The sequence below is a fragment of the Thermobia domestica genome, chromosome 8 (genome assembly GCF_964235325.1).
Source record: "Thermobia domestica chromosome 8, izTheDome1.hap1.1, whole genome shotgun sequence".
In the NCBI taxonomy this organism is placed as follows: domain Eukaryota; kingdom Metazoa; phylum Arthropoda; class Insecta; order Zygentoma; family Lepismatidae; genus Thermobia; species Thermobia domestica.
In genome coordinates this window covers 192,873,316-192,885,770 of record NC_137461.1, presented here as the reverse complement: position 1 = coordinate 192,885,770, position 12,455 = coordinate 192,873,316, and the positions used below count along the sequence as shown (strand labels likewise).

General features: G+C 34.8%; 1 protein-coding gene across 1 annotated transcript in view; it reads left to right on the top strand.

Annotated features, from left to right (window-relative positions):
- Positions 1-12,455, top strand: part of P58IPK (dnaJ homolog subfamily C member P58IPK) — a 60,135-nt gene that overhangs the window by 29,318 nt on the left and 18,362 nt on the right. The window contains exons 6-7 of the mRNA XM_081769358.1: positions 5,161-5,342; positions 11,633-11,783. Coding sequence (XP_081625484.1) covers positions 5,161-5,342; positions 11,633-11,783 — 333 coding nt within the window. The remainder of the gene's footprint in view (positions 1-5,160; positions 5,343-11,632; positions 11,784-12,455) is intronic.

Sequence of the window (12,455 nt, the reverse complement as noted above, 5' to 3'; positions counted from 1 at the left end):
TGCTGTTATTTACTGTTGAGGAACTGCATCATTTATACATGCAATATTAGACTTTCTAAATGTATGTGAACATACCAGTTACTGTGTATAGAATTAATTAACTCATTATTAAACATTAATATAGATCACGAAGATAAAATGGACAGAGAAGTAACAAACGAAGGTGTTTTAAAACGAGTAAAAGAGAAGAGGACGCTCTTATTCAGCATCCTTCGGAGAAAGGCCAATTACCGGTAGATTGGATACAGCTTGCGAAGATATTACCTTCTTCATACCGCTGTAGAGTGTAAAATGAAGGAAAGCGAGGAGTAGGAAGAAGAAGAACACAATTTATCGATGATTTGAAAAATAGAAGAAAATATTGGGACTTAAAAGGGGAAACTGAAATCGAGAAACGTGGAAGAAAATTTTCCAGACCCCAACCTAAGAGGGAAGACAGGTAATTTCCTATTAGTCCCATGACCTTCAACAGGCAGAAGACTCAATATTAAAAAGAATTGGCCTCAGAATGCGTCGTAATATTCAGCTACCGAACTGTTTCAGTATTTCCTATCTTCAACAGTGTAGTTGAAACCTTAACTGTTAATGCACCTCACATCTCATGACATTAACTTCGAGTTCTTGAAACTTAACCGGCATCGTTCAGGTATTTAAGCTTGTTACCACTTCATTAGAGTTAAATAAATAAAAAGTAGCATAAAATAAGAAATTAAGACGAAGAATGCAGTTTTTTGAAAAAAATCAGAAGGTTGTTACATTGAATATCTTGCGTTTTTTTTTTTTTGGAAGGGGGGAGGGGAAGGATCTAGATAATCTTTCATTCAATTTTCTTGTAGCTGTTGTTATGTGAGAGAAACGGTGAGTACTATATATGTTTCAAGATATGTTTACACGTCTAAAAATTTCTTACTAACAGGCTGTTCGTCATATCGTAGAAGATACGTTGAAGAAGATATTAATGGAAGTAAAACATTTTGTTCTTAAAAAGCATAGTAAGAAATGCACATGAATTCGACGTACTTGAAACTAAATCTATAATTAACACTCGATTCCTACTTTCATTTTTGTTATACTTACTCTTTGAAATATAGCAACAACATAGAAATTGGATTAGAGTTTTTGTTTCGCGTTCTTAAGCTACACCACCGAGGACAGGACCTACTATTAACGTGGGCTCCGAACCACTACCGAGACTTGAATCCTTTGCACAGACCATCATGCAGAATCAACCCCATGCTATTATCTCATCTCCCAACAGAATTGCATTACAGGACAACACTAACGGTCCAGGCTCAATATAGAAATATTACTCACTCTGCTAAGCAGTAACTACAAGTAACTTGCTTTTTAAAATGAAATAGTTTTCTTCGTCGATCCTGCTTAAAGTGGGCTTCAGAGCTAAGAAAAACACTCTAGAATTTAAAGTTAGTGGAGTGAGATGTGAAGTGGAATGTTTTGATTAACTTCTGAAGCAGGTAGATCAATTGAAACCGTTCGATAATTTCACAGGGGACCCACCTACTCGTGAAACCGTAAATAAACCGTAGATTTCGTATATCCTGAAAAAAATCTGGAGTAAGCTATGAATTTCGTTATCAAACCTTGATAATTTAGAAAATGTATCAGAATTGAATAAAAGTAATTTATGAGTTGCAGAACTATGCTTTAGAACTAGTTAAAATTCTAAAGCTGGTGGAAAGAGAAGGGCGGGTCGCGCGTTGGGTCCAGCACCGGGCGATTTTTATTGTTGTGCGGCAGTGAATATTATTTTTCGACTCGACTGCAAGGAGAAACTTCGCAGAGAATGACATATAACAATTGTACTTCGCTGCAGCAAGAAATGTCAGCTCTGAAAGGATTCTACTGATCATAGATTAAAGTGATGGTTAATCTGGCACCGTCAGACTGTCACTTGTTTCGGTCTCTGCAGAACTCTCCGAATTGTGTTAATTTCAAAAGAAGCCTGTGAAAACCACATGTCACAATTGTGTTGGCAGAAAAATTACAAGTCGTCTAAGAAAATGATGCATATGTCATTTCATAATGATATTTTCAAACCACAATAAAATATTCTCAATTTTTAGCTCCAAAGGCTCAATGTTTTTTAGACAACCTGATATGAGGGGAAACTTCTTTCCACGTGATATAAGAATTTCTTCGTTAAAGTCAGATATAGGGAACTAGATCGATTGTCTGTCGAGAATCGGCAGTCTCAGTGGATATACTATATCCGCTTTATTAAATTGGTAAATCACGTTAAAAGGAAGCTACGAGGACTGATCAACAAAGACTGAGATTAATTTTTTTGTTTTTTAAATATGTGTTTATTACTCAAACTCTATGTTCATATGATCTCTTTCAAAATAGTCCCCTCCTGAGTGAATACACTTTTTATAACGTTCGTGTCATTCCTGGAACACGTGATGCATGCCATTTTTTGATATGCCCTTCAGAATCGCCTCGCACTTCTTGCTTTCCCTCTGGATCGTAGTGATGTAACCAAGTTTCATCTCCAGTTATAATTGACTGAAGAAACTCATCTGCTCCTTCAGTAAAGGAACGCAGCACCTCACGGGAAGTCTTAACTCGCACAGCCTTTGGTTCCGGAGTGAACAGTCGTGGTACCCAACAGGCACAAACACGGGACATATGGAGGTGATCGTGCATTATTGAAAAAAACACTACCATATGAAATTCCCAACACTTCACTTAGTTTACGTAATGTTATCCTTCAATCCTCACGGACAATCACAGCAGCAGTATTGATGTTTCTTTCTGTCATACAGAGGGCGAAACACCAGGTCCATCTTGCTTAACGCATGAAACTCGTCCTTCGTTGAATTCTTTGAACCACCGAAACACTGTTTCTCGAGGTAATGCACTTTCACCGTAAGCTTGCTTGAGCTTTTCGTGTGTTTCAGAAGCTATATGATTCAAGCGAAAGCAAAACTTTATTGCTCCATACTGTTTTTCTCGTGTAACCTCCATTGTATGCATATTCACAGCACGTTGTGAGGCGAAATGGAAGCAGTGGTTAAAAAGCAGCGGGTTACTCCCAACCTACCGATACGACAGTGCTGTCACCTAGTGAGAGTATACATGAGACATAACTCTTTCATATCAAACGTGCCTGCATTCGGCAACAAAGGAAACAGCGGTACAATAATCAGTCTCAGTCTTTGTTGATCAGCCCTCGTATGATTGGACAAACCTTAAACTAAGATTTGATAAGAAATGGGTTGGTCTGGCTATATTTCTCCGACTGACAACTGCATTGAATAAAAGTTTTTCAGAAGTTCGATTTATGCGCATTTAAAAGTCCTCAAAACTTTGAATAAAAACATTACTCAGTTCAAGAGCTACATGGATCGCAATGAAAAATCAAGTATATGGGAGAAAATGCAGCTGCCTGCAGGGTTATAAGGTATGACTAAAGAAAATTTAAAAGTGTATGGCGAAGAACATCTTACGGTGCATTAAAAGAACATCGGTTTCAAGTTTTTCCAAATAAGTCTCACTAAATACTTCAGCCCTGCCAATGAGTACTGCATCCATTCATCATTATTGGTTAAATACTCAATTCCTCGAGTTTTAAAAGCTAACGAGTTGCTCCATAAAGCTGAAACAACACTTTTTTTTCCCTTAAAAGAGCTAAAATTTATGATGGATATCATATTAAGTACAGAAAGGAAACTTCGTATAAGAAGAGACATCGAAAAACTGCGCAAACATATGCGGAGAAAATCATTCTTAACTCTTCCTCGATTGTTGTGAAACGCTATTACTAAAGTCAGAGGCTGAGACGAGACCATGTATTAAAACTGTCCCTGTAATATTACAACGCGTTCGGCACAATTAAACCAAGCGTTGTGGGATGCTGACATTAGGGAACTATTCTGTTTAGACAGTAATGCTCGTCCACGTGTTGCCCACAAGCTAAACTTTGCACGATTCAACTGGAAAGTATTGAATTACCCATCTTATAGCCCGGATCTGTCGATTTACAACTTTGAATTCCGGATCAACGAGAGGGAATGCTTTAGATTCGGGTGTTTTATAGTGATAATGAAGTGAAAATCACTGTTCTACAGTACTTCAAAAAAGAACTACCGGGATTCTTCGTTAGAGAATGCAGCACCTAGTACCCAATGGAACAAATGCTTCAGTGCTAATGGATTTCTTGTAAGAAACATATCCTCTAAAATGATATAACCTAGGAGGCTATATGTACTGTAAAAGCAATGGAAATACAGGTATTAGTTTTCTAAAAAGTGACACCAAGCTGATTGCATTTGAAGACTTTCCATAAAATTCATTCGTTTTCCTTTATTGATGAATCTAGTACATACAACTTTATGCTGCGATGTATATAAAGTGCCACAATTTTACACGATCTGTAGCAATGGATAACTTTTCTAAAATTATTTTGAAAGTAACACGTGTGACAGTAGCTCTTAATAACTCAATATTAGGAATACATTCTTCTTATTTTATGGAATAATTCATTTATTGCTAGTAATGTGGTTTTCTCTTGGAGCTTAATACGTAGTGAGCGTGGCTTTGGTGCAGGTAGTTCCAGATTCGATTGCCGTTGGAGGTACATCATTTTGATGTAATTTGAAACGTATCTGAATTAAAATGCATCGAATTTCAGTTAAGAAAGTAAGAAAAAGTCGCGATAGGAACAAATGTGATGCCCATACATTACCCAATTAACATAATGAATGACCATAGTCCTTCATGGTCTGTAATACCAAGAAATTTATTTTGATTTACTTTTCAATTCCTAGTGATGTATAATGAAAATATAAGGCTTTCCCTAAAGTTTTCATTATACTTTATATGACTTTTGCAATCAGAAATTAAGTGATAGATTCCATCTTTCCTTTTTCTTGTTGAGTTTCAAATATGCGTAGGCACGAATCAATACTTGTTAAACCTCTTGAATGGTGTTTGTTTGATACCTAGATATGTTTTTCTTTCGTATGTGTGTTTTGATTTATGACAATATGGATTTTAAAAAAGAAACTTGTGAATATACTTAAGATTTTGCTTTTTCTGTTTCCTTTCCATTGCCTGTGCCAACTGTTTTAACAACAATTTGTATAAAATCAAGTATTATTACTACAAGTACATTTAACTTATTAATGTATATTTTAGGTCTGTCCGTGGGACCCGTCCTTGAGAGAGATCCGTGCCGACTGTTATGCCACTATGGGAGATATACGTCACGCCATATCAGATATTCGTGTAACCACAAAACAAAAGCCAGATAACACTAAAGGTTATTTTAAGTTAACAATGTTGCAGTACAAAAGTGGTGACGTAGAAGAATCTCTGAGGTAATTGATGATTTCATACTTTCCTTTGTACATGATAGCGGAGGAACACTTGACTAAGAAAAGAATTTGTGTAATTGGTGTTTTCTGTCTTGCATAGTTCTATCTTTTAACAGCCGTAACGTAGGCGTCTTATCGTTTCCATTTTATCTTTAGGTACAACCAGAGTGGATTGATTTAAATCAGTCTGATTTAAATCACGATTTTAATCAAGATTTAAATCACTTGATTTTTTTAATAAAAATCGTTGATTTAAATCAAATTCCGAAATGAATTAATTTAAAGTGAAAGTAAGTAAAATCCCGTTTCTCCTCTGTTATTTCGATTATGGAAGATAATAATCATAATACAATGAGACTCAAATGTATGTAAGCACAATATGAAAACGAGTATTATGTAGGGAACGATCAGGGAAAATCCCGTTTGAACGGGTTACGGGTGAACCCTGCTTTCTTCTCTTTGTAACACAGGGTTTTAAAATTTCTATTCCAACGGGGAAATCACCATGGACATTTAAGATGAAAACTCTTTTGTATCCACGTCTGTTTGTTTCCAGATAATAGGGGTCCGATCCCCCCTCAAAAAAATAAATAAATAAATAAATAAATAAATAAATAAAATTTTGGGCGAAATTTATGTACTAAATACATAGAAATTCCTCGGGATCGTAATACGACAAATTTTGGATGCGTTAAATTATCGAATAATACTTTTGATAAAGTGGATACTTGACCCTATTGCAGAACATGCCGCGATCTGCGATGTGACCGCAGGAAAAATTGTCAGAAGAAATAAAATAGCCAACAGAAAAGTATAAAAACGTGCCTGCTATGTATAGATGTCTTAAATGCACGGACAACTCGCATTTGAACTGTTTTTGACGTGACATAAAGCATATTTTTAACAATCACAAGTGTTTCTTCTGCTTGAACTGATCATCTTGATTTTTTTTTTTTTTTTTTTTTTTTTTTGGAATTCCTGCAGAAAATTTTTGACTTACGAAAGCTCATCGCATAAAGACAAAGAAAGTTCTGCCATCGGCTAATATATAGGATCAGGAAACGATATTCACGAAGAAATTAAATATCGACTAAAAGCAGGGAATTCGTGTTATTATTCAGTTCAAAATCTCTTATCGTCGCGAATTGTGTCGAGGAATTTGAAGCTTTAAAACATATAAAACGATAATTATGCCTGTTGTGCTGTATGGTTGTGAAACATGGTCGCTTACGCTGAGGGAAGAACGCAGACAAAGTATTTGAGAATAAAATCCTGAAACGAATATCCGGAACCAAAAGGAACGGAAATAAGGAATGGCGAAAACTTCATGATGAGGAACTGCATAATTTATACCGTTCACCAAACATTGTTAGGGTGATCAAATCTTGGAGGCTCAGGTGGGCAGGACATATAGCCAAGATGGAAGAAAGTACGAACGCTTTCAAAGTTTTAACTGGAAGTCCAATCGGAAAGCGACCATTAGGAAGACCTAGGCGCAGATGGGAGGACAATATTAAGATGGATCTCGCAGAAATAAGAATACAAAATAGAAACTGGATTTAGTTGACTAAGGATAGAAGTCAGGAGAGCTTTTGTGGACATGGCATTGAACCTCCGGGTTCCATAGGTCGTAGAGTGAGTTAGTTAATTTTAGGCGAAATTTATGTACTTTATATGTATTTCGTGCCGCTAGCTAGTTCCAATTGTTTAAAAATATGCCCCTGCCAAATATCAGTAACTTTCGTGAAAAGAAAAGTGTCATGTTGATATACATTGCTGTACTTTTCCCTTAATGCTTAAGAAACATTGGGATTGAAATAGGTTAACGATTGGGAATTAATTCAAAATTAAAACTCAATACTTTCACTTAAATGGCATAATTAACATTTAATACTAATTCCTAATGTTTTTTCTTCAGTTCGCGATTTGTATTATACGAAGAAAAAGATTTGATTTAAATCAAAAAAATCGATTTAAATCAAAAAAATCAACAAAAATGATTTTTTTCAAAAAAATCATGATTTTTTTCCACCCTGGGTACAACGTCTGTTTATTGCTGACGCAGTGTATAGATGGGTTTACAAGCAAGCAATGTCGCAATTTGCATATAAGCTGTTAAAAGTGGAAGTAGCAGTGGAGTTTTGGAAAAACGTCCTATACATATTTCCTTTGTAAAATAGTTACTTTTATTTTGTTTCAGTTCATTCTCACTCAGAAAGGAAACGTAATTAACATTATGATTAAATCGTAGGTTTGCATAGAAATCCCTTTTTCAATAAAACATATTTACTTACCTTGAACAAGTTGTTTGGCGCAAGGAAGGCTGTATGAACGCGTGACACCGAGATAACTTTCCAACAACGTGGTGGGAGCACGGCGGCTCAGTGGGAGAGCGCTTACCTGTGGTGCGTGGGATCCCTGGTTCCATCCCTGGCTAAGTATGTTTGTGGTGGACAACATTGTGTCCGTGTTCTTATTTTTCGGGATACTTCCATTTCTTCCCATATTTCATTCTACCTTTTCTTACATTATCATTCACTTGCCTTAATCATCCGTCTCCCTTAGCTTAACGGGCATAGTCATGGGACGATAAACGAAAAGATTTTTTCCAACGAGTGGTATTTGACCACTGAAGTTGTAATCTTAAGTGTTAAATAAAATATTAACTAAAACTTTAAATATGACAACTAGTCGTATTCATGCACTTCGTGTACTATTTCTAAATGGCGATCATCCATATACTGTAAGACTAATTGTATTAATATTGATTGATAGTTGTAAAACATTTCAATTGAAAATTTTAGTGCGTAATATATAAATTATTATCGGTAAATTGATAAATGACTTTTTGTTAATTCCTTTTCAATTGAGGGAAAATGACCAAACTTGCACCACCTAGTACTTTTTTCTTTCGCAGAACTTCCAAAACAGAAAAGAGAACATTGCAAACTTCATATGCTTGCAGAATTTCACCTGATTACGTTTTATATCTGTACAATAGCTTCTTTTCGTTCTTTTAAAGGACAAGCAACTTACAGTATTTAGATCATCATATCTTAATATTATAAAAATAAGTTTATTGAAAACAGATGGATATCCGTTTACTTGGACACACTGTTAGATTGTTTTTCAAAACTCTTATTAGATTGTTGTTACTTCTACCGCTTTCCAATCATAAAACCTAATTTTTCCGTGTTTATGCACGTATACTTACCATCAGGACAAAAGCAAAAAGGTTTAAAAATCAGATGTTCAACCACAGTAAGGATTCGATAGATACAGAAAAAGTAAAACTACTACACTGATAAATGTGATAATTATACTGCAATATTATCCTTGCTCTAGCAAAGTTACGATTTTTTTTTCTTTCTTCAGAACTGTAATCAGTAGTTCTTCTGTCCCTATCGAATCCCTTAGTATGTGTTAACTTTCGTGATTTTCAAATCTTTTCACCATGTCTTGATGATGGGTACTACTTGAAATATATAAACTGAAAGTTCATAGTTTATGATTAGGAAGCAGTAAGGTAAGAACGATTTCATTTATGTTTTTTATGTGCTTAAATTCTAAGTCTTACGTGCTTCACAGCAAAAGTGTTGATTTTCCTCTTTTTATTTGTTTAAAGATGTGTTGCAGCAATCACCCTCTTATGAAAACTTTTTCACTTGTTTGACTTGCACGCTAGCCATTTTAACCGTCGCGTTCCATGTTAGTTTAATCCTCTCGCCAGTTTTAGTTTTGTTCGCTTGTTTGCATAACTAAAACATAACTAGCCATATGGTTTAAGGTTTCCGAAGATTCATCGCCGCAACAACAAAATATTTTCATAGAATTGTTTCTTTTTGCCAAAGCAATTCATTCAGGATTCTTATTACCCACCTCTTTAATTTTATATTATCCTCCTGTTTTATATTATCCTTCGTTCTTCTTATTCCTGCCAAAGATAACTTTACCTTAAGCTTTCCAACTAAAAGTGTAAAGAACGCATGCGAACTATGTTCTGCCCATCTTAGAAGTCTTAACTTGTTAATTCATATAATATTCGATGACTTCTAATTATTGAGAATTTGAACGTTGAGTAGCTTTCTAATGATCCATTTTTAAAAACCTTTTTTATGCTCAGATATTTTTCAAAACTTTCTTTCCGAAACTTTCAGTCTGTTCTTTTTGCGCGTCAGATCATCCATACAATAGGACGGACAGAATTACATCTTTATAAATTTTGTACTTGTAATTTCGTTAGTATTAGTTGTGGCGATGAGAAGTCGTGTATGGAGTATTAACAAGCATTTCCCAGCATTAATCTACTTATTTTCCACACAACTTCGTTCGTACTTGTCAGCACTACATCTAAATATATAAATTTACTCACCTCTACTTTGTTATAATTGATTGTGACATTTCTTTTATACTGCCCGTACTTGTTACCATGTACTTCCTCTTATCTACATTTATTTCAAGATAGATTTTACACGCCGCCAAAAGAATGTATATATATCATCCCCTATCAGGGTACACTGTTCAGTCCATTCAATAGTAATCAATTGCTATCTCTAACTTTCCTAATCGCGTATTCGGAAGCAAAATTAAAAAGTAACGGAGATAACTTTAAAAAAGTTTCCAATCGGTTGTATTTTTCATTATCTTATGCATGTGTCAAGACATAGAAGCATGAAGAACAGGAACACACACACACTAGACTAAAATAACGTACAAGGATACTGCAGCATTAGGCCATTTAAAACACCTGAAAGATATGAAAAGCAACATCGATAAAATAATAAAAATAAACATTATCGTCTTTAGAAAGACACGTATATCAGACTTTTTGCATTCGAATGAACGAATAATGCATTCGAATTTAACTATCGACATGGACATCCTGGAAAAAAGTTGTCGTATCAGTGATATAACCTTCGTCACCAATCACAAAAGAAGCAGCACAATGACGTAAAATTTGTATATTGTGAGAAACCACACTGGTATATAATCACTATGTAAATAATTCCAATCGTTTTATCTCCATTAAACTCTTTTTCTCGTACGTAGTCGTGATAATGCTGACAACGAACAGTTCCATCATAGGATATAGAAGAAGAGTACCTTTCGAGTTTATTTAGGAGGTAACTTTTCAAGCGGCTTCTACAATAACAATAAATAAATACTTTGGCGTGGGAGACCCGGGTTCGATTCCCGGTGGGAGCTCATGTGGTTCGGATTCCACGTTAATCAGTAGGTCCACGTCTTATATATAGCCTCGCTGCTGAAAGGGACGTTAAACTCAAAATCAAATCAACAATAAATAAATAAAAATCTTGATTTCATATCTTACGACAAACTGTATTTGGCTATGATGTTTAGGTTGGTGATGTATAGTAGCACGTTTGCTCCCATCATGATTACTATAACCTGTATGTAAATTTCGATACGTTTTAATTCAAGTATATTCTTAATTTCCACTGAAAATAGAAATAAAACCTGAGACCATGCGCTCTAGTATTTGGCGAATTTGTAATACATGGTTGACACTGATCTTGGCAGTCGGAAATATTCCAAAATATGCCGAAAGTCAGGGAAATCAGCCATATTTCACAAAAGAGTCGGTTTTTTGTTGCTCTTCACAGAAGAAATGAAGAACGCCTCAAAGCATCAACAGAGATTCGAAAAGAAAAGAAGGCTAAAAAAAGAACATTATAAATACAGGAGCGCCGAATCGTGCTAAAACTTCAAGCTTTGAAACAAAAATAACAAATCAAATAAAAAATTCAAATGCTAGAGGGAAAAAATACGGTTGTTCATTGTAGATAAACAGTTTTAATATATCTTTACTTGTTTGTTTATCAGTGTATTCAGATGCAAAGATATTAAAAGTTATCGTTAGTGTATAATTGTTGTTTGGTACTAGTTTTTTATTATATTCCAAGGGTAGGAAGTTCAACTTATAATACGTATTAACAATAAGGAAATGAGCTTATACTGTATTATTAAAAAAAAATCGTTGAACGGCTTTTTTTTAATCTAACCATAGATGATAGTGTTTTTGCGGATCAGGAAAAATTTAATTTACTTAGTAATGAAAATTAATGAAAAGTTAGAGAAATCAGTATCTTAATTTCACTGTAATCTGTAATAATATTTGTATAGAATATGTTCATATATTTCGAAGGTATTTTTAGGGTCTATCAAAAAGAAATGTACAAAATGCGTGTAAATATACTTGATCAACTGTTGGAGCATTAGGAGAAATAAAATTAAAGATTTGTATATAAAGAAACGTTTTCTTTCATTTTAAGGGAAGTGCGAGAGTGTTTGAAGTTAGATCCAGATCACAAGGACTGTTTTGGCCACTACAAGAAAGTTAAAAAGTTGGCGAAGCAAATAGAAAGTATGCAGGAGGCGTTGAACAAAAAAAATTATAAGGAATGCATCGATTGGGCAAATAAGGTGAGTAAATCTTAAAAAGATAATTACATGAAGCAATAATTGTGATTCCGTTTGATCCGGTAAGTGGTAAATTAAAAGAAAAAATCTCAAGTTGTATTTCCTATTTGGTAGTGTACATTGTATGGTTATCCAAGTAGCTTAGTCAAGCATAATAGCAAAACTACTATGTAAGAAATTGATAAATACAGTGAAAAACGGACTTTTGACACTATTTAGTGTTCTCTATCTGTGCATTTTTGTTCCATTGATCTTCCTTTCAGTGCTGTAATAATGATCCAAAATGTTAAACCCAAGATAACCGTACAGTTTTATATAAATTACCTTATATTGTGTAGGTTTTATGTCAGTACTGAGACTTTTTTCTGACCATGTGTAAACAAAGCGCATTAATGTATACAAGATGCACTTGGAAAATAGTCATAGGGCAGCGGTGGCTTAGTGGTAGAGCGTTCACCTCTGGTGCGTGGGGTCCCTGGTTCGATCCCAGCTCCCGTTAAGTGGGCTTTGTGATGGACAAACACCGTGTGCGTGGATTTTCTCGGAGTTCTCCCATTTCTTACCATTATCTTCACTCCACCATTTCATTAATTTCCTATCATCACCGTCTCCTTTAACCCGTATAGTATAACTGTGGGACGTAAAACTGAAAGATTTTTCATTTTTTTGTGAAAT